We start from the raw sequence: 26,839 nt of genomic DNA on the forward strand, positions 1-26,839 counted from the left end.
GGGGCGGGCAGGGCAAGGTCCGCGGCGCGGGGCAGGCGCAACCCCCGCGCGGGGCAGGCAGCGGGAGCCCTTCGCGCCGCTCCCGCCGGAGGAGGCGGCCCCAAACCCAACCGACGCCCCCGTCCACGCAGGGGACACGGGTGGCGCCGTGGGGTGACGGCAGCGGGCGGGGAGGGGGGCAGAGTGTGTTGGCTCGGTGTCCCCAAACTGCGTGTGCTGGGCCGGGCCCCACGGCGGGGATGTCACCCCCGGGGGGACACGGCCCCACGGCGGGGATGGCCCCGCGGGGACACCCCGATCCCGGCCGCGGGCATCGCACCCCCCACGCACCCCCCTCCCTCCCTCCTTCTCGTCTGCTCCTCTGGGTCCTCCGGGCTGCGCAGAGCGGCCGCGCGGGAAGCCCTTCCGGTGACGTCGCGAGGCTCCCGCGCGCGCGCGGCCGGTGCGGCCGGAAGAGGCGGCCGCCGCGCTGCCGAGTCCGCCGCTCGCGCCGAGCCCCCCGCGCCGCCGAGGCCCCCGCGCCGCCGCCATGTCCTACAACTACGTGGTGACGGCGCAGAAGCCGACGGCCGTGAACGGCTGCGTCACCGGTACCGGCCGCGGCGCCAGCGGCGGGAGGATGAGGAGGAGGCCCCTTGGCGGGGGGGGTTGGCGGGGTGACCAGAGGCTCTGGGGGCGCGATGGGGCCCGTGAGATGCGGGGGGCTGTGCGGGGCGCTGGGGAACGGGGGTAACGCGTGGGTTTTGGGGTGCCGGAGGCCGCGCCGGTGTTTCCGCGGCACCGGGATCCCCCCGAGGGCTCGGTGGGGCCGCGCTGCTGCAGGGGCTCGGGGCGCTGCCGTGGGGCCGGGGGCGCCTGTGCCCGCTGCTGGGGCACACGTGGGGGATCGGCGGGCGCCCAGGGGTGAGCCGGGGAGGTTCTGGGGTGCGGGTGCACAGGGTGGGCGCCCCGGTGGGCACGGGAGCACCGGGAATGCTGCCTGGCGCCGTGGGGAGGCACCGGGAATGCCACCCGGGACTCCGTTGGCAGCTGGGTGGGCGCTTACTCGCCGCGCTCCGCAGGGCACTTCACGTCGGCGGAGGATCTCAACCTGCTGATCGCCAAGAACACGCGGCTGGAGATCTACGTGGTCACGGCCGAGGGGCTGCGGCCCGTCAAGGAGGTCGGCATGTACGGCAAGACGGCGGTCATGGAGCTCTTCCGCCCGAAGGTGAGCGCGGCGGGAGGGCGCGGGGCGCTGCCGGGCCCGAGGACGGACCCGCTGCCCGTGGCAGCCTCCTGAAAGCGTGACGCTGCTCTGCTTTCCTAGGGCGAGAGCAAGGACTTGCTGTTCATCCTCACGGCCAAGTATAACGCGTGCATCCTCGAGTACAAGCAGAACGGGGACAGCATTGACATCATCACCCGTGCCCACGGCAATGTGCAGGTGAGTGAAGTTGCGGTAGCTGGTCAAGTCCTGGAAGACTTGGAAGTCCCTTCTTTGGGGCTGGTTTTACTTTGCTGTTGTCGTTGGCAAGTCTCCAGGACAGAATTTACGGTGATTTTTTCCTTCAACTATTTCTGATACGGTTTCCTGCTGCTGTTACTATTTCTAGATGGTTTTTCCTCCAGTGAGTCAATCTCGAGCCCAGAGACTCACTCTGGGCACTGGGACAAGGGTGTTTTTGAAGCAGTCTGTGGAATAATTAGGTTGCTTTAATGTCCGCCTTCTGTAAAGAGAATTAGCCCTCAAAATTCAGCATAGGGTAGAATTTCCTAGGAAATATGCCCCATTTTGTACCTCAGGACAGACCTCTACATGCTGCCCACCAAAGATATTAGTGCTGAAGTGACTTTTACCATCATGATCACACCACATAATAATTGTAGGTGTTCTTTATTGTCCTATTTTATTCAGATTAAAATTCTGCTTTTTGAGCAGGCGAGAAACTTAGGTGCCTCTTTGGTTTTTTGTTAGTGTTTAGCTAAATGTTTTCCCTCAGCTGTCAAGCAAAAATACCTTCCATCTGTTTTTAAATGCTGAGCTTCTGTTGATTTCTTGTTGGTGGAATTGAGCACAGGGTGGTGGGCTAGCAAGTGTAGGTGGGCATGTCCTGCCGCTAACGTGTCTGTGTTTTAGGGAAAAACACTTAATCTTCCTGTGCCGTGGCCCTGTGTCATGACACGTGGAGATGCTGATATCAATCCCCGTTGTGTAAATCTGAGCGGTCTGCCTGTTTTGAAGTTTGTTATGTGATGTGCAGGGGAGCCTTCTTCAGCTAGTAACTCCTGTATCTCTGTTTTTCTTGGGTCCTGTGGGGGAATCTCTTCCTGACATCACTTTTTCTCTCTTCCATCTCCATGTCTGCGCTCAGGATCGTATTGGTCGTCCCTCGGAGACAGGGATCATTGGCATCATTGACCCAGAGTGCCGCATGATCGGCCTGCGGCTCTACGATGGCCTCTTCAAGGTCATCCCTCTGGATCGGGAGAACAAGGAGTTAAAGGCTTTTAACATCCGCCTGGAAGAGCTCCAGGTCATCGACGTGAAATTTCTCTATGGTTGTCAAGCTCCGACCATCTGCTTCGTCTACCAGGTACCCTGTCCTTGTTTGGTGACTCAAGCCAAGGTGCTCTAGAGGTCCTCTAGAAGGACTGGAGCAGTCAGTGCCGTGGAGCATGTAGAAAGCAGAGTTGTGCTCCAGTGGGCAGAGCAAAAGACCCCTGTCTGCTGCAAATTCATTTTGTAGCTGAGGAAAATCCATATTCTTCTCCAACATATATATATATATGTAAGAATTATTCATTTTTTCATTTCTGGGAGATGTGAGGAAACACTCTCCTACTCTCACTGACTCTTCAGCTGTTGTTCTCTAGAAATATGTGTTAAAAGTGGCTGGTGATGCTGTTTCAGGTTTTGACTCGTTTCGGGTTGTCACTTCAGCAAATCTAGGAATCCCAGGAGTGGTGTTTAGCATCCTGTAAAATGCCAGGGATGCCTGTGAGGCTGGTTAGTGCAGCTGCTGTTGTGTAGCAGGGAAACTGAGGCAGCAGAGAGGTCTGGCCAAATTCTTACACTTGGTGTCAGCTTGGACTGGAGTGCCAGGTTTCCACTCCGTCCTCGAGAGCACCGTGAACAAGGAACTTTGTCTGATGTAGTCAGCGAGTAAAATGGGACATAATCTCAAGGGATCTGTCATTTTTGTTTTCCAGATTAATCTGTTAATGGCTTGTTTGTTATAAACAAGCATTATAAGTGTAAAGGGTGAATTAATGTTTTTTTTTCCATGTTAACAGATTCTTCATACACTTTTACCCTCGCAGCAAGAGCAAGGTGCAAGTTCTGTCCAACTCATTGGGTCTTGCATAAAACACTGGATTTGTTTTGGTCCCTCTGTGTCTGACTTACATGTGTGTGCAGAGAGGGGAAAGTGTCCAAGCTTCTTCTCTATGTCTATTTCTTTTACAATTCACTGATCATAATCATAGGATTTGGGCTGAGTAGGACAGTAGTGAGTGTCATTTTTTTTTTTCTTTTTGTATTTTGAAACCAGAGGAAGATACCACAAATATGAACAAGTTCGTTTAAAAAAAAAAGTGAGAAATGCTGTTATATGGAGTAACAAGGTCCAAAAGTTGCATTAATTACTCCATTGCCATGCTAAAGCTGCATTTCTGCTTTAAAACAGACTGGGCTCTAGAATGGTCAGCGAGGGAGTTTGCTAAGCTGCAGAATCACCAAGTGTGAACTGGGAGGCACTCACGTTCCCTGTGAGTGTTTGTTTATAAAATTGGAAGCTCCAGGCAGGAAGAAGAGAAGAAATGTTGTACTTATTTTCGCAGATTTGATCTGGAAAATAGTGAGATGTAACAAATAAAAAGATGAAAGGCACTTTCTGAATACTTCTGGAAGCAACATGATGAAGGAACCCTAGGTCCCTGTGGCTTAGAGCCTGTGTTAGCTTATACACATGAACTAGGCCAGTGGGTTCCAATCCAAGCATTTCCTGTGCTTTGAAGCACTCTGTGCATCTTTTTATTTTCCCAACAGGGATTCCCAGCTGTGTTAGCATAGACAGCCTCTCCTCCACCCCCACTCATTTCAGTGAAAGCTCCATGGACTCACCTTCTCTGAGACCCCTAGATCTTCTCAGCTTTGGTTGAAATTGCCCACCATGGTAGGAATTACTGGAATGCCAGGGCAGCCTGGGGCTTGTTCAGCAGGCAGATTATGTTTCCTTAGGGAAGTCAGGCTGAAAAGCCTGAGGAGAATCCAGTTGAGAGCTCAGTTGCACTGGCACGTGCACTATTGCACTAGAGCTGAATTCCAGAACTCTTTATTGGTGATGGTGATGATTTTATACCGTGGCACTGACACCTGGGTTTGTAGGGTTGCATGTTAGATAAATTTGAGTCCCAGAAAATCAGGTGGGGGTGTGGAAAAAATAATAATAATAAAAAAACAACACACCACAGAAATGATTTCAAGTGTTCTTTGGTGCACACACCTGTGTGGAGGTGTGGAAAACCTCTGCACATGGGGCTCTTGTGAGGCTTACATGTCCACGTGTGCCTCTTGCACTGTCATCTGTGGCTTCTCTTCCAGGACCCTCAGGGTCGCCACGTGAAGACGTACGAGGTATCCCTGCGAGAGAAAGAGTTTAACAAAGGTCCTTGGAAGCAGGAGAACGTAGAGGCGGAAGCCTCCATGGTCATTGCAGGTCAGCCTTTTGTACATCGTGTTTTCCTTTATAGGGATAATGTGACGGTCTGGTTGCAGGTTGTGTTTTCCTTTATAGGGATAATGTGACGGTCTGGTTGCAGGGCTTCTCCAAGGTGACTTTGTCTTTTCCCCTGCACAGTGCCAGAGCCTTTTGGAGGAGCAATCATCATCGGGCAGGAGTCCATCACCTACCACAATGGAGACAAATACCTAGCTATAGCACCCCCCATCATCAAGGTGAGCAAATGCTCTAGAAACATGTCCTCTGTAATTCCTCCCACCCCAGGTGTGTCTGTAAGTACTGGGAAGGTTTCAGGCCACTTGCTTTCTGGAATTTAGACTGCTCTTGTTCTCAGGTGTAGTCTAATAGGGCCACTTACTCCCACGAAGGAGCCCAGAGTTCTGCAGAATGGATGGCTTGGACAATGCTTGTTTTTTGGGGGGACTTATGGATATATGTGATCCTTGTATTGGTGGCAGCATGTGCTTGCACTGCAGCGTGTGGCTAGGCATGTGCCTTGCTGTTTGTGGAGTGTTTGGAGATATTGCAGTGAAGCTAAAATCTTGGTTGGACCTCAGAGAAAGGAATTAATTAGGAGGAATGAGCAATTTGGCTATTAGTCTCCAGGCCAGAGTAGGGTTGCAGTTCAAGCTGTGAAAGATAGAAGCAAAAAAAAAAAAAAAAAAAGCCTTACAGAGTTTGTCATAGAACTTGAGCTTGTGTCTTTTGTCCGATGGATGGGCCAGTTCCCATGTTTCAGTGGTAGAGGAAGCACAAACGGCATCGTCAAGGAGCTGCCCTGGTTTCAAGGAGGACCTGAGTCGTGAGCAAAATAACCTTTTAAGCTGGAAATAATGATTGTCTAGCAAAGAACTGTAGATGTTGGATAAAGAAATACTAATATTGTGTGCTCAGACCACTACTGGGGCTTGCAAAGCGAGTGCTGGCACATCTGTGCTTTAAGCTCGTGGAATGTTTGCATGCAAGGAAGATCTGCAAGATCAGGATTTCTAAGCCAAAACCAAATATGTCGACGGGAGGCCAGGCAGTGTCCACAACACCGAACAAAACATTTATAGAGGTTGTGTCTGGAAAAGAAGCAGGTTTGGAGCTCTGGAGGTCCCAAATAACGTTCCTGCTGTTTATTTGTGGAAAACCAACATTAATGAGGTGGTTTGACTGGAGGTTTGTGTTCACTGATATGGTTTACTGAGGCAAGAATCCAGCCATCTCCTTCAGAGCAGAGAGGCTACCTTGAGACTATGGTGCAGGTGTACCCAGCAGCTGGTGCCCTGGGGATGTGGTTTTCTTTTGTGTGTATGTGTGTGTGTGTGTAGAAGTAGTCCTTGTTAGGTGCACGTTTGTGGTTGTTTTGATGTTTCCCAACACCACCTCTTTCCCTCCTCGGAGTGCAGCAAAGTACAATCGTGTGCCACAACCGTGTGGATCCCAACGGCTCCCGATACTTGCTGGGGGACATGGAGGGGCGTCTCTTCATGCTGCTCCTGGAGAAGGAGGAACAGATGGATGGTACTGTCACTTTGAAGGACCTGCGTGTGGAACTGCTTGGAGAGGTATCGCTCTTCCTCTTGCTGCCGTGTCATATGTGCTGTGTATGCTGCTTTTCAGCTGAGGAGTTCAGAGGTTTTGCCAACTCGGAATGCTCCAGGTTGCGTGGCAAGAATGGCATCCCTCTTGGAGCCTGAGGATGGGATAATGTTTCAGTCTCTGTGGCTGTCACGTCTCTGAGCTCTGAAGTTTCAGTTGGGCTGAGGAAATCTTTATTTGGGCTCTTGAATGTGTCTGCTGGGTTTTCGTTATCCCGTGCCTGCACTCCGTCACTGAAGGAGTTTGAGCTGTGTGGATTCTCTGAGGGGGTTAAAGTCCCCTCTCGTCCCCAGGGACTTCCTGTTAGGCTGAAGTTCAGAAGTGCTGCTTGGGAGCATGGCAGGGTCCTTTTCATGCTAGCTCCTTCATACGCATCTTCTCTGTTCCCAGACATCTATTGCAGAGTGTTTGACCTACCTGGACAACGGTGTTGTGTTTGTTGGCTCTCGGCTTGGGGATTCCCAGCTTGTGAAGGTAAGTGGTAGCCTTCTCCTGCCTTTGTTGCGGGTGTTCAGACAGGATTTTGTGCATCCTTGCTTTCATCTGGGCTCAGAAAGGTGTACTCGGATGGGGAGGAACTTTCCTTGCTTTCCCTATATCCTTTCCTACGTGATTTCCCTTTCTCTTTGGAAACCTGTAATTATGCTTACTCATAGCTCAACGTGGACAGCAATGAACAGGGCTCCTATGTAGTGGCCATGGAGACCTTCACCAACCTTGGTCCCATCGTCGACATGTGTGTCGTAGACCTGGAAAGACAAGGCCAAGGGCAGGTAATGTGCATTCCGCCTTACGTTTTGTAGTGTTGGGGAGGTCTGGTCAGCCAATATATGCACTAGGATGTCTGTGGAAGGAAGAGATACAATCCATTCATCAGAGAAGTGAAAAGTCTTATCCGGATGCAGGGAAAGCTTCCACTTCACAAGTGAAGTCTTCCAGTGAAGAGCAGTGTGAGTGGAAAGGCTGCTTTCTGGAGACCCGTGTTCCCAAGGAAGGGTTGGTCCTCCTGGGGACAGGGAAGGATCAGTAAATGGGGGCCCCTTCGCTACAAGGAGGAGTGAGGAAGCTTTCCAGCAGTGGTTGGTAAAGAACATCTGCTTTTCCCCCAGCTCGTCACGTGCTCGGGTGCGTTTAAAGAGGGTTCGCTGCGGATCATCCGGAACGGTATTGGGATTCATGAGCATGCCAGCATTGATTTGCCAGGAATTAAAGGTATGTGGGCTATTCTGCATTTTTTTGCTGTCAGATGGCACTTGCAGCCTAATGGAGCACAGTGGGAGATTATCTTTGCTGCAAACTGAGGTTGGGCCCTAATGGAGCACGGTGGGAGATTATCTTTGCTGCAAACTGAGGTGGGGCTTGGCACCCACCAGCTTTTTGCATATTCCCCATGATATTTCTTCTCATCGTTGCAGGCCTGTGGCCCCTGAGGTCAGATTCACATCGTGAGACAGATAACACGTTGGTGCTGTCCTTTGTTGGTCAGACCAGGTAAGATGGGCTTAGTGCGGAGCCGGACTCAGGGCTGGGTGTTTGAGTGCTGCTATAGAACAGTAATGACCTCTTCCTTTTCAGGGTTCTTATGTTAAATGGAGAAGAAGTGGAAGAGACAGAGCTGACAGGCTTTGTGGATGATCAGCAGACTTTCTTTTGTGGCAATGTAGCCCATCAGCAATTGATCCAGGTAATGCCTCTGCTGGAGGAGCAGAGAGAGACATCTCTTGTACGGTGATTCCCTAGCCCTTCTTGACTAGGGGTGCAACCTAGGTCTGCGTTGCCCATCTGGGGCAGGGTCTGCAGTGCTTCCCTGTCAGAAGGAAACCAGCTTTTTGGCTCTGAGAAAAGGTGTGTTCTGTCTTTCCAGATCACTTCTGCCTCTGTGAGACTGGTCAGTCAGGAACCCAAGGCCCTGGTGAGTGAGTGGAAAGAACCCAATGGGAAGAACATCAGTGTGGCCTCCTGCAATAGTAACCAGGTGGTGGTGGCTGTGGGACGAGCCCTGTATTACCTGGAGATTAGACCCCAGGAGCTCAAGCAGATCAGGTGGGTATGAGTCTCACCTCCTGGCCTGAGGAGTCCTGACCTCCGCTATCTCTCTTTGGGCTCCAAATTGATATCTCTGCTTCCTCTCTCCTGCCAGCTGCACAGAAATGGAGCATGAAGTTGCCTGCCTGGACATCACCCCTCTGGGGGACAGTAATGGCATGTCCCCGCTGTGCGCTATCGGGCTCTGGACTGATATCTCTGCCCGCATCCTAAAGCTGCCTTCCTTTGAGCTGCTGCACAAGGAGATGCTGGGAGGAGGTAGGGCTCTCCTGGGGCTGCCAGCTGGTGGCAGTGGGGACTGGCCCGATTCAGCCATGAGTGACATCAGCCTTCTCTTCTGCTGTTCCCTGCAGAAATCATCCCTCGTTCCATCCTGATGACGACCTTCGAGAGCAGCCATTACCTTCTGTGCGCCCTGGGCGACGGGGCGCTCTTCTACTTCGGGCTTAGCCTTGAGACAGGTGACTAACCCCGCCAACGGGGCTCGTGAGGAAGGTGCCTGGACTCGTGCCTTCTTGCTTCCTGTGTTGTTCTTTTTTCCTTCGTTCTGGAAATCTCCTTTCCCATGAGTTCTGGAAAAACCTTTTCTTTCTCTCTGATGGGATTGTGCTCAGATGGGGCTGGGTGCAGCACAGTGATTTGGTGGATTCTCTCTCCAGGGCACCCAGTGGAGAAAGGAGCTGTCCCACAGTGGGGCTGATGCTTGGGTAGCTCTTGGGTACCATTTGCTCATTTCCTCATGCATTTACTCATGCTCATATCTGCTGGGCCTTTCTTCCCTGCATGTCACAGCCCTGTTCTGTTCTGCCATCCTGAAAGCCCTGCTGGGGTGGCTCCCAATGCTGGTGTGTTTTCTCTTCAGGTTTGCTGAGTGACCGGAAGAAGGTGACCCTTGGGACACAACCTACTGTCCTGAGGACCTTCCGCTCTTTGTCCACGACCAACGTGTTTGCCTGTTCTGACCGTCCCACCGTGATCTACAGCAGTAACCACAAGCTGGTCTTCTCCAATGTCAACCTTAAGGAAGTGAACTACATGTGTCCCCTCAACTCGGATGGATATCCTGACAGGTGAGCGTGCACTTTGCCTTTTATGACCTGGCTGGGGAAGACTGGAACTGGCACAAACTCGGTGGAGATCGACACTGATTTACACTTACCTGCTCAGTCCAGCAGACCCATTTTATCATGTCCAGCGAAGCAGTACTCCCAACACTGGCCCTCAGCTGTGTGAAATGGGAGGGAGAGCCTTCATCATCATCATGATTACAAATAATGTGATCAAGCCCTAGGGTACTGATCAGTCCCTTGTGCTGCTTGGAGGGTGTTCCATGAGAAGACACTTGCACACATTCCTGTCCTTTAAACGTCTCTTCTTCTCTGGGCATTGGTAAAGCTCAAAGCCATGCTGTTGTAGTCACCCTGTTTACAGCCTTCATAACACAGGAAGAGGATCTTGCGCCCTGTGGTTTGGGGAAGTGAAAGCTACCTGCTTTACAAGCTGTGTTGCTCTTTGTTTCCCTCCTGCACAGCCTGGCATTGGCCAATAACAGCACCCTGACAATCGGCACCATTGATGAGATCCAGAAGCTGCATATCCGCACAGTTCCCCTCTACGAATCACCCAGGTGAGCAGCAGGAGGGAGTGTGGCTCGTAGGCCCACGCTGTGGTGCCTGGGAAGGGCTTGGAGGGAGCCTTCCCAAGGGACCGGGGTGAGCTCTGCCCTCAGGGTTCCTGTTTTGGGCTCAGAACACTGCCCGAATTTACAGCCAGATCTCAGAGGGCAGTCTGGGGAAGTGAGTGGCCTTTTCCCTGTTATCCTCCGAGCCTCAGCGCTCTCCCTGAACTGGCTTCTCCTGGTTCTCCTCACACAGCTCCGATTGTCTTGCAGGAAGATCTGCTACCAAGAGGTATCCCAGTGTTTTGGTGTGCTCTCGAGTCGTATTGAGGTGCAGGATGCCAGCGGGGGTACCACTGCGCTCAGGCCCAGTGCCAGCACACAGGTGAGAAGGAGCTGCTAGATCACGCCCAAGCTCTGGGTTGCGGGAGCGTCTCCTCAAGCCCAACGATGATGCAGATTTTCTTTGGCAATCTTCTCTTCCAAAGCTCTGAGCACACGCTTTCCTTGTGGCAACCTAGGAAGGGATAGGGGGGTAAGATCTCCCTTTGCTGCTCTCTGGCAGGTTCAGCCTTCTCGCTGTTCTCTGGTTGCCTTCTGTTTCTCTGGGTACTGCTTCTTCAGTCTCCAGTATAGGCTTTTGTTCAGCCTCAAGTTGTTTCCTTTTCCTAGGCACAAGTCCCCTTCAGGCAGTAGCTGGGGTGGAAGCCTTAACACGATGTAAACTCTTCTGCTCGTGCTGCTGCCCAGCAGCTCTACCTCATGAACCAAAGGGCTGGATTTGATACCTCTTCAGACTTCTCTTCTGTGCGTCCCATATCTCTCCTGGTGCAGGGAGCATGTCCCCTTCCTCGGGCGCAGGGAGCTGCTTGCCTCATCTGCTTATGGTTCTGTTGTTGGCTGTGTGGAGTAGTGTGTGGATGTGCTGACTGGTGTGAGGATGTGACTCATCTTTCTGTGTCCCAGGCACTATCCAGCAGCGTGAGTACCAGCAAGCTGTTCTCCAGCAGCACGGCGCCGCACGAGACATCCTTTGGAGAGGAGGTGGAGGTGCACAACCTTCTCATTATAGATCAGCACACCTTTGAAGGTACCAGCCTCGCATGTTTTCTCCAGAGCACGTTAGCTTGTGACTGAGACCTGTGGTCTTGCAGAGTTCCTTCAGTCAAAGCATTTTTCCTGAAGGAATGGCAGCCTTAGGGCTGAGGAAGGGCACAGGTTTAAAGCACAGAGGTTTGTTTTATCTGTTGGCATAAGGTGTGGGTGGGGTGGAATAGCTTGGACATATTTTTAAGCTTTTAGCTGTCCTTAGGCAGGCTGCTCTACCTGTGCATGGAAGTGCTGCCTGCTGGGCCCCAGTTGTTTCTACCTTTCTCTTTTGACAGTGCTTCATGCTCACCAGTTCCTGCAGAACGAATATGCACTCAGTCTGGTCTCCTGCAAGCTCGGCAAAGATCCAAATACCTACTTCATTGTGGGCACTGCCATGGTGTATCCGGAGGAGGCAGAGCCCAAGCAGGGACGCATCGTTGTCTTCCACTATTCTGATGGTAAGAGCAAGGTGTCCTCACAACCGAGTTGAGCTCCTCAATCCTAAGAGAGCTCCCAGATCTTAGTAGCAGGCTGGGATGTTTTTTTCCTGAGGAGTCTGCTGTCAGCTGCCCGTAGCCAGGATCGATAGTAGCTTTCATATTACTGCAGGCCAAGCCATCACAGCACGTTCCCATTTTTTTCCCCTATCTCCCAGAGAAGTCCAGAAGGAATCCTTCATAAGAACTGGATTCTGGAACTTGCTTTCTGTGTTTCTACCCCGTTCTCATATCATTCCTGCATTATTTGCCTACAGATCCTCTAAGAAAGACTTTTTTTGCAGAGCATTTTGTCTGAGAACTTGTCGGGCTTGCTGCCTCTGGGAGTGCCGGGCAAGTAACTGGAGCGTCTCCTGGTTTCATTTCAGGGAAGTTGCAGAGCCTGGCAGAGAAGGAAGTGAAAGGGGCTGTATATTCCATGGTGGAGTTCAATGGGAAGCTCTTAGCCAGCATCAACAGCACGGTAGGGCTCCTGAGCAGCGGGTATTCAGAGCTGGAGACTGTTCCAGCCATGACAATATCAGCCCGTGAAAATATCCCGGTGTCCGTTGCGGAGTGTGTCCTGGCTGGTGTGTTTGCTCAGAGCCGTGTTCCTCACTCCAGGTGCGCCTGTATGAGTGGACAGCTGAGAAAGAGCTGCGCACAGAGTGCAACCATTACAATAACATCATGGCACTGTACCTGAAGACTAAGGGAGACTTCATCCTCGTGGGAGATCTGATGCGCTCTGTCCTGCTCCTTGCTTACAAGCCCATGGAAGGGAACTTTGAGGAGGTACCAGTGCTTTTTGCATAGCTGTGGTTGAAAGGGTGCTGGGAGCCCGCACTGTCTGTTCCAAGAGCCTCTGAGCAGAGGAAACAGTGTTTAAGATGGTAAAAGAAGGCAGCCTGGCTCACTCTCCCTTTTTTTTCCCCTTTGAAAACAAGCATGCATGTAGGGTTCTGTGTGAACAGGGTGACCTGGACATGGTTTTAAACAGATTCCTGTGGTCTCTGGAGAGACAGATCCCCAGGCTTTTGGGGAACTGGGCATCAGCCTTAAGCAGAACAGGTTTGGAGGCATGTGTGGTGCCTGCTGAAAGTCGAGAGTTGCCATGTGAGCTGCCTACTCTGCAGCTGGAAGAGCTTAGAAAGGTTGTTGCTGCAGCTCTGTCAGCAAATGCAGCATTGCAAGAGAATGGACATGGTCCCAGGACTGTCTGTGCACTGGAATTGTTGATATAGTTCTGGGCATGTTGGTGTTGGGGATGCTGGATAACAGGGCAGGGCTTTCTCCGCACGCTGACCCTACTTGGTACTTCCTGTCCCCTTTCAGATCGCCCGGGACTTCAATCCCAACTGGATGAGCGCTGTTGAGATCTTGGACGATGACAACTTCTTGGGAGCAGAGAACGCCTTTAACCTGTTTGTGTGCCAGAAGGACAGGTGAGCTGGCTGTAAGGGGGATGTGGCAGCGTGTGATAGAAGGGATGGGCTGGTAATGCCTGCTGGTCTCAACATTATGTTTGTGGAAGGGTGTATGTCACGTGGGTGGGAGGAAATGTAGGGAGAAGGATGCTTGGCCGTGAGGAGCGATGAGATGGGAATGGGGGAGCTTCCCTTTCACCCCTGGCACAGACTTGAGGAGTATGCTCTGGATTTCAGTGCTGCCACCACCGATGAGGAGCGCCAGCACTTGCAAGAGGTGGGGCTGTCCCATCTGGGAGAGTTTGTCAATGTTTTCTGCCATGGATCTCTGGTCATGCAGAATCTGGGTGAGACATCTACACCGACACAGGGCTCGGTTCTCTTCGGCACGGTCAACGGCATGATCGGTAAGGACCGAGGTGCCCCAGCTCTAGTGGGAGGGTAATGGGTCCCCTTCCCTGCTGCTGATACCGGGGCTGGTGATGGCTTCTGTCTCCTTTCTTCTCTTCTCCAGTCTGGAATGTTCTGTGCCATAGGCCTTTCCGGAGAGCACGCTGTGGTGTGCCATGAGAGTTCCCAGACAAAGAATTGCCCTGCCTCTGCTGCAGCTGCCCTTCTGGATGCAGAAATGCTTTCTTATTCTTGCTCCCTTTGAAAAATTAATTTTCTGTCTTGGAGAACCTGCAGGAAACGAAATTGCTCAGCCCTTCATTGCCACCTCTTTCCTGTCCTAGCCCTTGGGCAGCAGCTTCCCCTGAAGCTCCAGTCTCCACAGCCTGTGGGGAGCTGCAGCAATGTGGCTTCAGGGTCCCTGGGATGAGCCCTGACCCCTTGACACCATTTTGCCCTTTGCAGGACTGGTGACCTCTCTGTCAGAAAGCTGGTACAACCTACTGCTGGACATGCAGAACAGGCTCAATAAAGTCATCAAGAGCGTGGGCAAGATCGAGCACTCTTTATATCCTTGTGTGGTTCAGCCAGGAGCCGGGCTAGCAAATGCAGTGGGACTGGCTTGTGCCTCAGGCTTGAGCCAGGAGCAGAGCTGGGGAGGGGGAGGTTTCTCTCTGCCCTCCTGGGGACATCCTGGGGTGAAGGCACACGAGCTGGAGGGCAGTTCCAGGTTTGCTGCATGGTCTGGGCTTTGTGCTTGTGCTTGGGGAAGGTGCCTGTCACGGAGAGGTGTGCTTGCCAGGTTTGAGGGTAAAGGTGGTTCTGTGGGACTGCAGCTCTTTGGGCACCACAATCGCAGGAGCTGATTGTGCTCGTGACAGGGAGATAAAGTCCTCAAGCCTTTACTTTTCAGACGTAGTCTGAGGCTGCTGTTAATGTGTTTAGCTCCTTGACTCGGGCACCTGGAGATCGTTTCACACTGAACGCAAGACGGAACCAGCTACAGGATTCATTGATGGTGACTTGATTGAAAGTTTCTTGGATATCAGCAGGCCCAAGATGCAGGAGGTGGTGGCAAACCTGCAGGTGAGATGAGTGTGGGCTGACATAGGCTTGAGCCCTTCCAAGGTAGCAGCAGAGAACCTGCTCGGAAATCCTGGCTCTAGTACATCTAAACATGTGTCCTACCGCGAGGCGACGCTTTGGGAGCGTTCCGCTCCCCACTGCACCTCCTACTCTTCTCATATTTTGATGCCTTTTCTCTCATTGCAGATCGATGATGGCAGCGGCATGAAGAGGGAGGCCACCGTGGATGACCTGATAAAGATTGTGGAGGAGCTGACCCGGATCCATTAGCTGGGTTCGGGATCGTTCTCTAGCACCTTCCTCCACGTAGAGCAAGGGAGACTTTTTTTTTTTCCGGCCTGCAGCTGTAAGACCGACCACCCCTGGCCAGCTACACTAACCATCGGCGGCGACGGTCCTTGCCCAAGGGGAAGTGGGGGAAGGAGTCTCTGGATGGGAGTCAGCGTGTTAGAGATTTGGGGGGTGCCTGGGCACCGTGTCACTGCCTGCTGGGATTCACTCATCCTGCTCACCCAGAACTGGTCTTTGCTTGTTGCTCCCTTTGGGTAACTGGTAGCGCTTGGCTGATGGGGTGCCCTTGCCTGGATTCACTCTTCACTCTTGTTTTTAGTTTTGTTCTGACTTCTTTTTTTTTTTTTTTTTTTTTCATTTTGATTCTCTGATTTGTTGTGGGTTTTTTTTGGAAGTGGAAGCAAAGCTGCCTCTGTGGTGCAGGTGAGGGCTGGAAGGAGTCATCTCCGGAGCTGGTAAGAAGTGTGGGGCGGTGGAGCAGGATGCCTCTACACCTGGATTACAAAGCTGAGAGGGCAGCGCCTGCTTCCCTCTCCCTGCAGGATTTGTGCCTTGCCCAGGGAGGGAGGCTCTGGCAAGCAAAATCAGTTGTTGGTTTCTGAGTTTTACCAAATAAAGTAGTCCACAAGGAAGGGTCTCTCTCTTGGCATTCTGCTCCTCGTTTCATCTGCAGGTGCGATGTCTGTCCTATGTGCTGCCTTGGCGGAGCCATGTCCTTGACCTGCTCGAGGGAGCTCTCCTTCCCAAGCCAGTGTTACCTGCAGGAATCTCTGATGCTGAAATGTTTTCGCTCTTTGGGTTTTTGTGGGAGCAGTGTGGGAGCTGTAGATCTGATAGCGCCTGATGGATCCATCAGGTCCTACGTGGAGCATGTGTTTTTTCCAGATGGTTTTTTATGGCTTTTCTTTGACTTGAAAGAAACTTTAATTTTGCCTCTTGGAGCTGCCTGCTGCAGACAGATTTGGCAGCAGCGTTTCTGAGCCTCTCTGGTAAAGTGAGGAGGAGAGTTTGTGTTTCAACAGCAAGGAATCCAGATGAGTCTTTGACTGCATGTGCCCCCTTTGCAAGATTCTGATCTTTCTTGTTGTTTCTTCTTTTTGGCTGTTTCTGAGCAGCTGGTGGGAACAGCTTTCATGCATGGTGGCCTTTGCACCAAGGTAGGAGAGGAGGAGGAGGGGACCCAGCAGCGCTCACATACTTCCCAAATTCATGGTAACAAGGAAATACACCTTCTGTTCTCGCTTTTGCCGAGAATCTTTGCAAACAGCACTCAATGCCTAGAGAGTTGTCACGAGGTCTTCTCTGTGCGCCAGTGGCTTAATGCTGCCTCTTGAAGACAACGTTATCACAGAAAAGATTTGAAGGGGAGTTTCTGCAACTGTACAGACCTAGCAGTCTGTTTCCAAAGCCCTCCTAGGCTGCTGCGATTCTGTGTGGCCAGCTTGCCCGTAGGTTAGTGTGTGACAGGACAGGATTCCTGGGTTTCCCAAATGGCCGGAGGGCAGCCTGGGCGCCTCAGCAGTCCAGTGGGCAGGGTATAAATAGCCCTGGAGCTGGGAACCACAGGAATGGCAAGATTGGGCCAGTCTCTGGCTCCGTTCAGTCTGGTGCCCTGGCCCTGGCAGTGGTCGGAGTTAGCAGCGAAAGGGATGGGAGGCAGAACCCCCTTCCCGAACTCTAGCCCTTTCCACAGTGTCCTTCCAAGCCCCAGGCCTGCTTCGGCTTTTAGCACGTGTTCCGGTACGGCTGGAAGGTCAGGGCTCCAGAACGGGGCCTGTCACCCTCTTGTGGTGGCCGCGTCTTCCTCCTCTTGGGGCTGCTCGTTACTGGCATTCTCACTTGATGCAGCTGTGAACCGAGCCTGGCCGCGCTGCTGCTGGGAAGTTTTGCCCTCTTTGCTTCCCTGCCTCCTCTAGTGCATCAGAGGGAGATCGGCTCCCTCTCCCTGTTTCCCATGAGAAGGTAGAACAGGACATGCTCCTCCCTGCGGACCTGCAGTCTGCTTCTGCTGGGATCGGCCGGATGCAGAGCCTCGGGCTGATCCTGCTCACACGGCAGTTTGCAGCCACGATGCTTCATCCTGCTTCTGGTAACTTGCAGCTCAAGGGCCTGGACCACTGCTCCTTGTAGCAGGGGACTGGGCTGAGGGTGCCCCTGGCTCTGCAGACTTCCAGGCTGTCACCGCACCTACCAATAAGCTCTGCACAGGCATGGTGTGGAGTCATGGAGAGCTTTTCGCTCCCACTGGCCCTCAGTTCCCTGCAAGTGAAATACGGATTAATAATTACCCCTCTGATCTCCTTCCAGTCGTAATGGTTGTAAGCTGTCCGAGTTGGGTATTGCCTCTTGCTGTGGACATAGGCACACTGTTGGGCCGTTGCCAAAGTGGCAAAGGAGTCCCCAAGGCCAATTGCCCTTTTCCACATGGCGTTTTCTGCCCCTGGGGTTATGTAGGGCCCCTGGTTGCGCCTTGTCTCCCTGCCTGAGCTGGCCTCTACGTGCAAGGCCGCTGCTGAACCCTGTGTATTACGAGTGTCCATGAACCTCGCCGTCACTGGCGTGCCCTGGAGGAGTGGGGCAGGATGCCCCATAGTGCCTGCAGCCGCAGCGACGCACTCGTGCAAGCAGCAGGTACACAGGACACTCGGGCAGATCCTGCGCTGCATCCTGCCCTGGGAAGCCGTGGAAGCCCCTTCTCCTTGAGCGTTCTCACCACGACGTGGTGGCCTGGGCAGGTAGGGTCAGAAGGCACCAAGCGGGCTGAATCTCCAAGCTTTTACCTCGGCACCAAAACTTTGGCAGACACAGGAACCCTCTCAGCACAGGCTCCTGGGATGTCCTTGTAGGTGCCTAACACTAGTCTCCCCCAAAAGTCTTCCCTTTCTGCAGGAGTGCTGTTTAAAAGAGGCTATGCCTTGACTGCACGTAAAAGAGCAGGCGAAGAAGCGGAGAGTGTTTTTGAAATGTGAGCTTGTGTTGAAAACTTTGTCAGGTTCCCACTAATGAATCCAAACTATTAGGCAAGCCCTGGTTTCTTTGAGGAATTTGTATAGAGAGGGCTATATTTGGACATGTCTCTGCTTGGAGAGACTGTGTTTAGGCTCAGAAGTGGACTGTGACCATTTGCAACAAGTCTGGATTTTGTGCTCGTGCTCTCTGCAAGCAGGCAGGTTTCCTTTGGCTCCAGGGTTTGGAGAGCAACTTGGTTTCCTCAGCCTCATTCAGAATTTGGTCCTTTTCCCCCAGCCTTTGCCATGCACCCAAAAGCAGAGGGTCGTGTAGGGAACCAAAACAGCCTCCATCGCCCCTGTCTGCAGGGGCCTGATTTCACCCCTCTCCTGACCGTGGCCTCACTGAGCACAGTGGCACTGCAGCTGGCAACGTGCTGCTCGTAACCCTGCATGGAGGGGCTTTCAACAGGGCTGGTGCCCAGGCAGCAGGGCCCCTGCTTTTCCCTGAGCAGCTCCCGCTCCGCGGTCATCCTGCTCTGGTTTGGGCTGGGGCACGAGGCCTGCTGCCCTCCGAAATGGCTCCCGCCCTCCTGGGGCAGGGCCCATGCAGACACCAATCCACCTCCCGCTGCGGGTTCGAAATCCTGCTGAGCTGCTCGCTGGGGCAAGGCTGAGCGTTCCCCCCTGTGCCCTCGACCACTCTCCAGTCGGCCCACGCGGTGCGCGGGCACCGAGAGCCTCAGGGCATCGCACGAGGGCCTGGCAAGGGGCTGCCTCGCTTGGTGCTGCCTTTTCAGGGGTGGGCACAGAGCCCTGCGCCGCTAGAACCGCCAGGGCCCCTCTCCCCGCTGAAGCAGCACCCTGGATGTGACAGTGTCCGTAGAACGGGTGCAGGGCGACCTGCTGCCCGCGCGCAGGAGGGGAGGCGAGCGGCAGCCCTTGCTCTGGGGGTGGTGGAGGGGGAAAGGCTCCTGCCGGGCTGTGAGGGGTGCTTCTGCGGGAGGCTGCCCTGTAGGTGCAGATCTGCAGGCAGCGCGTGGCTACCCTGTTACCCACGCCGCAATACGAGTGAGCAGCGCGAGCCCTTTGCTCCCTCGTATAAATCATTACCTGCGCGTGACCTTCGCTTCAGGCCCCAGCCCGGGCAGGGCAGGTTCCTTCGTGTGCCCCGCGGCACCCTGAGCCCCCGCATCCCTCTCCCTCCTGGCATTGCCCCCTCAGTGCTGGTGATGTGCAGGGGTGCCCCCCGCTTCCCCCCCCGGCCTAGCTCCGCTCCGGCCCCTCCATCTGCTGCGTGCTCCGTTTTGGTGGGTCCCTGCGCAGGGCTGGGAAAGCGGCCCAGTGCCGCCAGGAGGAGGAGGCGTGGGGAGAGGCCAGGCCGGAGCTTTGCCAGATGTGGGAAAGGAGAGAAGGGGGATGTTTTTGCTGCTTTCCCCCGCAAAGTCTTGCGAACAACAGGGCTGCTGTGCCGGGCATCTTCCTGCTCCCCGCGCAGCCGGCCCCGGCCTGCGCGTTGGCTGGCGGCGTGGGCAGCCTCCCCACGCGTGGCGGCTCCTCTGCACCGCGCCGCGATGCCCCGCGCAGCACGAGCATCCCCAGGAGCCCTGGCGCGCGCGGGCGCTCGCCCGCGGGGGTGGAGGGCCGGTCCCGGCAGCTTCCCCCGGCAGCGCTCCCCGGCCCCCTTCCCTGCTCTCGCCTCCCTCCACCCCCCGCATTGTTCCCGGCCCAGCAGGCAGGAGGAGGAGCAGGGCCAAGGGCCAGCATGCGGTAGGCGCCCGTGCCGCCGAGGAGGAGGAAGGCAGGCAGGAAGGCAGGCGCTGGGAGCGTGCCGCGGGCTGGAGCCGCCTGTCATGTTGGTCGAGCTGCTCTTCCAGGCTGCCTGTGTGTCCCTGTTCCTCCCCGGTGCCCAGGGCAGGGTTTACCCCGCGAGGAAGAAGCCAGCCAGCTTTGCTGTGGAGAGGTAGCCGGGTCCCCCCGCTCCCTTCCCTTCCCTCTCTCTCGCAGCTGCACCTGGGCATTGCTGCCCGATGGAGCCCTGGATCCCTCCACCCGCTCCCCTTGGATCCCTCCACCCGCTCCCTGAGGCGCCTGGGGCCGGGGCTGCCCTCCGCGCAGCAGCGCTCCGGGGACGCGCGTCCTGCTGCACGTGTGGGGCGGCCGGGGCGAGCGCAGCGTGAGCCCCACAGCCCTGCTGCCCCCTGCGCGGGGCGAGCGCTGTCTGCATGTCCCTCCTTGCTTTAGGGACACGTGGGGCGCTGTGACAGTCTGGGTCTGGTCTACCCCACACCTGCCTACGCTGCTGCACAGGATGGGGAGGCCTGGGCTGCGTCCGTTGGCACCCTGCGTGTCCTCGCAGTCCTCGCGCCCATCCCTGGGGCTGAGGGGTCTCTGCTCCCGGAGGTGGACGCGAGCCCCCGTGTACCAGCCTCTCCCTGGGCCTTCAGTCCCTGCCGTGCGGCTGCCGGGACAAGAAGCCAGGAGCAGGATGGGAGTTGGGGGCTCGGGGCAGGGTGGCCTCAGCCTCTCCTCCCCGGCTCAGGCGCCGCGTGGGGCCGCACGTCTGCTTTTCGGGCTTCGGCAGTGGATGTTGCCCCGGGTGGATGCTGTCGCCGGGCAGTGGACAGTGCACTCTGCGTGAGTACGGGCGCCCCAGGACTCGGTGACATGCCCCGAGGTGGAGGGGACGTGTGGGGGGGTCCCTTCCCCCCTAACCGCTGCTTCTCCTGGCTTTTTGCAGCACTCTGCTCCTTTGGCTGTGGCAGCGGCTTGTGCATCGCCCCTAACCTCTGCTCTTGCCCAGATGGCGAGCAAGGCATCACTTGCCCAGGTACGCACCTGCCTCTGGTTCCCTGGCTCCCATCATGGCAGGGGATAGAGGTGTTTCTGGCAGGGCACATTGTTCCCTCTCTCTCCGCGTTATGATGTTTGCCACCCCTGCCAGGCAGAAGTGGCCGGAGGGGGGCTAGAGTCTGAGGATGCTCTCAGAGCACGCGGGGCGAAGGCATGGCCTGGGGCAGCAAGCATGCTCGGAGCGCTCTGGGAAGAGGGCACGGAGGCCTGGCTTTGGGAAGCTGCGGCTTTCTGGGACTTGGGCTCGGCTCTGTGCTCCGTGTACAGTGTTATGGTAATAGACGAGGAAGAGACCACAGCTGGGACTGCAACGGCCCCAAACCCAGCACCTCCTCTATGCAGCGGATGTGGGGGCAAAGGATGGTCAGAGCGCTCCCCTGCAGACCTCTTGGTTGCGTTTCAGAGCCACCCGGGATGTGCGGGGAATACGGCTGCGACCTCTCCTGTAACCACGGAGGGTGCCAAGAGGTGGCCCGTGTCTGCCCCCTCGGCTTCTCCATGGTGGAGACCGCGAACGGTGTCCGCTGCACCGGTGAGCGGCAGGCAGTCCTCAGCGGGGTGAGGGTGCCTGGTGGCGACCGCATCCCTCCAGCTCCTCCTTCTCGCCGCCAGACATTGACGAGTGCCTGAGTGCTGCTTGCGAGGGGCTCTGTGTCAACACCGAGGGCGGCTTCGTCTGCGAGTGCGGCCCGGGCATGCAGCTCTCTGCCGACCGCCACAGCTGCCAGGGTGGGTGGCAAGCCGGGCTGCGCCGTGGGGACGCCCCGCGGCCTCCTGACCCTCTGCCTCGGCCTTGCAGACACGGACGAGTGCCTGGCTACGCCATGCCAGCATCGCTGCAAGAACAGCGTGGGCAGCTACCGCTGCTCCTGCCGACCCGGCTATCACCTCCACGGCAACAGGCACTCCTGCGTGGGTGAGTACAGTGCACCATCCTCCACCTGCATGTCCGGCCAGGACCCTCATCCTCCCTTCTGCTGGCCGGGCCATAAAGTGCCTGGCGAAGTGGGGGTACGTGACATGGGGTGCTCGGCGCTCCTTGCACGGGAGGCTCCCTCATGGCTGCGTGGGGAGCAGGCTGGGGACGTTCCCTGGGGCAAAGCTGCCTGCTCGGGCGCTGACGTGTCCCCCTGTCTCCCAGATGTCAATGAGTGCCGGCGGCCAGCAGAGAGACGGGCCTGCCAGCACTCCTGCCACAACACGCCGGGCAGCTATCTGTGCTCCTGCCGCCCCGGATACCGTCTCGGTGGGGACAGGGTGTCCTGCGAAGGTAACCGGCTCTTCCTGCGGGCTAGGGCGGGGAGCAGAGTGGGCTCTGTGGTCCCGTGTGCTTCTGAAGTGACATCTCTCTCCTTCCTTCCTAGGGTTCCCCAAATCCATCCTGGCCCCATCGCCCATCCTGCAGTCCCTGCAGCACCCACCCACTCTCCTTCTGCTCCCTCCTGGCTCTGGGGGACCCCTCCTGGTCCCCAGGGGCTCCCCGTCTCCCCACCTCCCGGCCCCAGCTCTGGGCACCCCGGCACCTTCCTTCCCCGCTGCGCCCTCACCCGCAGCCGACGCGGTGTTGCTGCGTACAGAGGGAGCTCCTGGCACCTCTGTGCCACCGCCGGCCCTGCCAGACCCTCGCTGCTGGCACCGGGGAGTCCCCCAGGAGCAGGGCGCCCGCTGGACAGAGCCCGGCTGCCTGAGCTGCGCCTGCCACGTAAGTGCCCCGGCCGCCCGGCCTCGCCGTGTGGCCTCGCAGCCCAACCGGCCCTTGCCATTGCAGGGAGGGCGAGTGCTCTGCGAGCCCGTGAGCTGCCCAGCGTCCTGCTCCCACCCGCTGCCCGCCCCCGAAGGCGGATGCTGCCCCAGCTGCTCAGGTGAGCCGCGTTCCCCGCGTCCCTCCGCTGCCTTCCATAGCACTTCGTAACCTGTCCCTGGGGCTCAATTCCAGGCTGTCTGCACGAGGGGGTGGCCCGGGCCGAAGGGGACGTCTTCTCCCTGCCGGATGGGAACTGCACAGTGTGTGTGTGCCTGGTGAGTCTGCGACGGCCGTGCGGGGGTCCCTGAGTACCCGTGTGGTAGGTGGCCCTGTGCAAGCGCTGGGGCTGGAATGACCTCTCTTGTCCTTGCTGGCGCCCCACGGATCTCCTGGTTTTGACCCCAGGCCTCTCTCAAGCTGCATGTGGGATGGTGCAGGCTGCACTGCTGAGGTTTGTCCTGTCCTCAGCTTGTGCCACCTCTGCGGCGATGGCCTGGGACACATGGGCTGGGGCAGATCCCCTCCCTGACATAGCATCACTCTTCTATCATGGGAAAGGGACGCGTCACCACCATGCTTGGCCCTGTGGCCATGAAGTAATGGCCCCGGCTGCCGTGCTCTCTCTTCCTCAGGCTGGCAACGTCTCCTGCATCTCCCCCGAGTGCCCTCCAGGCCCCTGCCCCAGCTCCTCCACTGCTGACTGCTGCTCCTGCCAGCCAGGTGGGTCCCGCCACCCCATGGCAGCCACCCTCCCCAGGCACACGTGGGGCGAGAGGGAAGCCGAGGGGAAGCAGCTCTCCCGAGGATGGGCTCTCCTGCAAATTCATGCTTTGCTCTCCGTCCCCGGCTGATCCCAGCCCTGGCCTCACCACCTCTCTCCTCTCCAGCGAAGTGCAGCTTTCACGGCCACACGTACGTGCATGGAGCCCGGTTCAGTCTGGATGGGGATGACTGCACCACCTGCGTCTGCCGGGTAGGTTCCTGAACCCACCAGCATGGGTGTCCCGGGCAGGGGATGTGGGTCTGGTACACTCCTAGGGATGCTCCTGGGCGCAGGCTTTCCTGCCCTCCTCCACCATGCTGCTGTGGGGACCTGGCCCTGCTCTGGGTCCTGCCAGCACCCTGGAGCAAAGACCCTGCGCTCAGTGGGGGTGCAGGGTGAGCTGTGACGTGTCCTCGTCTCCTCAGAGCGGCGAGGTGGAGTGCTCCTTTGCCCCGTGTCCTGCGCTGGACTGTCCTCAGCACGAGTGGCACCTGGGTCCTGGACAGTGCTGCTTTGCCTGTCGGGACCCGCCGGCCCCCTCAGGTGAGCTGTCACTGCAGGGACCTGGGAGACAGGGTGTGGGAGGTCAGCTGAGGACAAGGAGAGAAGAATGTGGGGGTTGCATGGGGACAGGTAGGGTATTTGGGGACAATGTGGGGTTTAGAGGCAGAGTGGGGACCTGGTACCAGATGGGAGGTGCATGTGCTGTGCTGCACATGTGTGCACAGCAGTGTGGACACGTGTGTATAGGGCGGGGGGGACACAGCAGCATATGTGCGTTAGCAAGATGCAGGGCTTGGTGTGACCGTGCACGTGCCCCATCTGAGCTCTGCCAACCCTTTCCCCACCAGGTTGCTTTGTGGATGACAACGGTGTGGAGTTCCCTGTCGGACAGATCTGGTCTCCGGGCGATCCCTGTGAGTTATGCATCTGCCAGGTGAATGAGAACCTGCTCTGCTTCACTCCTCCTACCTGTCCCTGCCCCATGCATGGCTCCTGGGGCCAGTTCCCATCCTGCGCTGCACCCGTGGCTCCCTGGCACTGTGTGGCAGGGGGAGGCTGCAGGGGTAGGGGGCTGAGAAGGAACGAGAGGTTGTTTAGATGCCAAAGTAAACTGCCTCTCTGTCTGCCTCCGTTGTTGAATCTGCTGCCTCCAGGCTCCCAGGACACATGGACCTTCCCTTGGGATCCCTGGGATGCTTGTGGCCAGTAGCTCAGTTGTTCCCTGCTCCATGTGACAGGGACAAAGTGTATGCCTCGTAGCAGAGTGGCAATCCAAGCACAGCAGCTTCTATCGCAGCTGCTGGTTGGTGACAATGGGTCACCAACAACATTCTTTTCCCTGCCGAGTTCCAGGGAGCGCCCTGGCTTTGTGTGCCCTAAACACCTTGGCTCCATCTTCCCTCTGGAAGATCCTGGCAGAGACAGCTGTGCCTGACACTGAGGTTCAGCCAGCTCTGGAATGGAGCAGAGCAGGGGCAGGACAGGTGGCACTGGTCCTGGCCCTAGGCTTCTGTCAAGTGTCTCTCTCTCGCAGGCAGACGGGTCCGTGAGCTGCAAGCGGACGGACTGCGTGGAGACGTGTCCCTACCCCATCCAGATCCCCGGGCAGTGCTGTCCCGACTGCTCAGCAGGTGACCGGGCCTGAGGGAGCCAGCGGGTGTGAGCTGGAGAGGTGGCAGCCACACACCCCTGTCACTTATCTGAGCACCTTCCACCAGCCTGAGGCAGCACTGGAGCCAGTGAGCCTGTATTTCAGTGGAGGGGTCTCTGGCAGCCCTGAGTCCCTGCTGAGCAACCTGGGGAACATAAGCTTACTCTTTCCTCCCCACAGGCTGCACCTACATGGGAAGGATCTTTTACAACAATGAGACATTCCCATCTGTCCTGGACCCCTGTCTAAGCTGCATCTGCCTGGTGAGGGCTGCTTCTGGGGGTAGACCTCCTAACAGCAGCAAAAATGTCAGCAGTGGCTGGGCTTTGCAGGTGGGCACTGTTCCCTAGGTGCTTGGGGCTTAGCTCTGGCCTATCTTTTGCGGGGGTAGCCTGGCACCGAAGCGTGAAAGTGTGGGGCAACATCATTTGTGAGTCAGCACGCAAGTGAGTGTTGAGTTTTGCAAGCATTAGAAGGTGAAAGCCCTGGCTTTGCATGTAGAGAAAGGACCCTTCCAGATCCTGTCCTTTTGGCTGGCTCCATTTTTTTTTCCCTCTGTTGTAGGAAAAAAAAAAGAAAAAAAAAAACAACTTTTAGTGGAGTAACTCCCTTTTCCCCTGCCTGGGATCCCTAGGCTGCCCCAGTCCATACTAACGCAGAGCCTTTGCGTGTGTCTCTGCTGTGTCCTGCAGCTGGGCTCGGTGGCCTGCTCGCCCGTGGACTGTGCCATCTTCTGCACGTACCCGTTCCACGCCGAAGGGGAATGCTGCCCCGTCTGCAAGGGTAAGAGAGCAACAGCCCCGAGCCCCCCTGGGCTGCGGGCAATTGCTGGGTCCCCTCTCCCAGCCCAGCAGAGTGGACACTAGGTGGGATGAGCCGAAGAGGCTGCTTGCAGGATTTGGGCAGCGGTGGGAGGAATGCGCTTGGCACCCGCTGCAAGGCCGCCTGCCGCGCGGCCGCTCGCTCGGCTGCTGTGAGTCCTCTCCTCGCTCTCTGCAGATTGCAACTATGAGGGCAGGAAGGTGGTGAACGGGCAGACGTTCAGCCCCGAGGGTGAGCCCTGCACACGCTGCACGTGCCAGGTGAGCGGGCGCTGCCGGGTATGGAGAGCTGCCAGCCCTGGGGTGGGAGCAGGGCTGTGCTGCTGCTGCTGGCTTGGGGCAGGGCTCCAAACTGGGTGAGCAGAGACCTTCCCTTCCCCGGTGGGGCCGCTCTGGGTGCTGCGGGGAGCGCGCAGCGGGCGCTGGCGGCGCGCTCTCACCCCGTGCCTTTGCCCTTGCTCTCAGCTGGGGGAGGTGAGCTGCGAGAAGAGGCTGTGTCCCCAGTCCTGCGTGGAGCCTGGCCTGCTTCCAGCTGCCTGCTGCCCACCCTGCCAAGGTAATGGGGATGCCAGCAGTGCCTGGGGTGCTGGGGCAGGCTCAGCGTGGCTGTGGGATAGCCGTGCCCTTGCTGTCAGGATGCTCTGAGTGGGATGGGTGTTGCAGGGCTGAGCACAACCTGGCTGATGGTTGAACCCTAAGGCCCTTGGGTGCTTTGTGCTGGCTGTGGCTGCAGCCCCTGTGTGTCTTCGGAGAGGGACCTGGGGGCAGGAGGTGAGGTGCTAACCAAAGGTGCTTTCTCTGCAAGTGGCAGATACCCAGGTCCTGCAGCAGATCCATGACCCATCCCGTGAGGATGTGCCTGCCCATACCCCGCGTCCCCGTGTCCTGGCCTCCACGGGCTCCCCGCGCCGCCTGGCCCAGCTTCTGCTCCATGCCAGCCTGCCTCCCCTGGACACTCAGCCCCCAAGCGCCATGAGCCCCTCTCCGGGCAGCGCAGTGCCTGGTACGTCCCCTCCACCTGGGCCAAGCCCCACAGAGCAGCATGGAGGGCCATTGGAAGACCTTCTGCCCACTGCTGTCCCTGGGACCTCCGGCTTCCTCGGCACTGCGGGCAGCTCAAGCCCTGAGATTCAGGGACCTCCTGAGGATGCGGAGCCCTCGGCCCCAGCCCGCAGGGACCGTCCCGAGGGGCGCGTGGCTCTCTAGGGGCCTCGGTGCTGCACGTGCAGGGTGAGGAGGAGGAAGGGGCCTGCAGGACCAGCAGGTCTGGCCTGGCCGGCCCCTGGGGGCGGGTGGGTGGCTGGGGCACTGAGAGCAGT

At 56.8% G+C, this 26,839-nt stretch overlaps 2 protein-coding genes across 2 annotated transcripts; both read left to right on the plus strand.

Moving 5' to 3' along the window:
* Nucleotides 1-521: 521 nt before the first annotated feature.
* Nucleotides 522-14,800, plus strand: DDB1 (damage specific DNA binding protein 1). The gene is made up of 27 exons (XM_088534272.1): nucleotides 522-590; nucleotides 1,062-1,210; nucleotides 1,310-1,426; nucleotides 2,355-2,576; nucleotides 4,586-4,700; nucleotides 4,842-4,939; nucleotides 6,119-6,277; nucleotides 6,702-6,785; nucleotides 6,968-7,084; nucleotides 7,421-7,523; nucleotides 7,727-7,802; nucleotides 7,887-7,995; nucleotides 8,176-8,354; nucleotides 8,452-8,615; nucleotides 8,711-8,818; nucleotides 9,220-9,427; nucleotides 9,889-9,984; nucleotides 10,249-10,360; nucleotides 10,942-11,065; nucleotides 11,361-11,525; nucleotides 11,933-12,027; nucleotides 12,168-12,338; nucleotides 12,879-12,988; nucleotides 13,208-13,377; nucleotides 13,826-13,928; nucleotides 14,323-14,446; nucleotides 14,633-14,800. The coding sequence occupies exons 1-27, from the start codon at nucleotides 530-532 to the stop codon at nucleotides 14,714-14,716; spliced, it is 3,423 nt and encodes a 1,140-aa protein (XP_088390398.1). The 5' UTR covers nucleotides 522-529; the 3' UTR covers nucleotides 14,717-14,800.
* Nucleotides 14,801-19,538: 4,738 nt separating this feature from the next.
* On the plus strand, nucleotides 19,539-26,165 carry VWCE (von Willebrand factor C and EGF domains). The gene is made up of 19 exons (XM_088534222.1): nucleotides 19,539-19,648; nucleotides 20,228-20,322; nucleotides 20,426-20,515; nucleotides 20,942-21,070; nucleotides 21,151-21,267; nucleotides 21,338-21,454; nucleotides 21,680-21,808; nucleotides 21,903-22,240; nucleotides 22,307-22,400; nucleotides 22,475-22,557; nucleotides 22,915-23,002; nucleotides 23,170-23,255; nucleotides 23,471-23,588; nucleotides 23,897-23,982; nucleotides 24,583-24,679; nucleotides 24,880-24,962; nucleotides 25,392-25,482; nucleotides 25,699-25,781; nucleotides 25,986-26,165. The coding sequence occupies exons 1-19, from the start codon at nucleotides 19,539-19,541 to the stop codon at nucleotides 26,163-26,165; spliced, it is 2,214 nt and encodes a 737-aa protein (XP_088390348.1).
* Nucleotides 26,166-26,839: the final 674 nt, after the last annotated feature.

Source organism: Tinamus guttatus, unplaced genomic scaffold (genome assembly GCF_059628265.1).
Source record: "Tinamus guttatus ecotype Peru unplaced genomic scaffold, ASM5962826v1 Tinamus_guttatus_pri_ptg000546l, whole genome shotgun sequence".
Classification (NCBI taxonomy): domain Eukaryota; kingdom Metazoa; phylum Chordata; class Aves; order Tinamiformes; family Tinamidae; genus Tinamus; species Tinamus guttatus.

Bases quoted from the DNA above. Each gene is read 5' to 3' on its own strand.
- VWCE (XM_088534222.1), top strand. From the start codon at position 19,539: ATGTTGGTCGAGCTGCTCTTCCAGGCTGCCTGTGTGTCCCTGTTCCTC. The intron at 21,071-21,150 runs GTGAGCGGCAGG...TCTCGCCGCCAG, and splicing joins GAACGGTGTCCGCTGCACCG to ACATTGACGAGTGCCTGAGT. The intron at 24,963-25,391 runs GTGAGGGCTGCT...TGTGTCCTGCAG, and splicing joins GTCTAAGCTGCATCTGCCTG to CTGGGCTCGGTGGCCTGCTC.
- DDB1 (XM_088534272.1), top strand. From the start codon at position 530: ATGTCCTACAACTACGTGGTGACGGCGCAGAAGCCGACGGCCGTGAAC. The intron at 6,278-6,701 runs GTATCGCTCTTC...CTCTGTTCCCAG, and splicing joins GTGTGGAACTGCTTGGAGAG to ACATCTATTGCAGAGTGTTT. The intron at 7,803-7,886 runs GTAAGATGGGCT...CTTCCTTTTCAG, and splicing joins TCCTTTGTTGGTCAGACCAG to GGTTCTTATGTTAAATGGAG.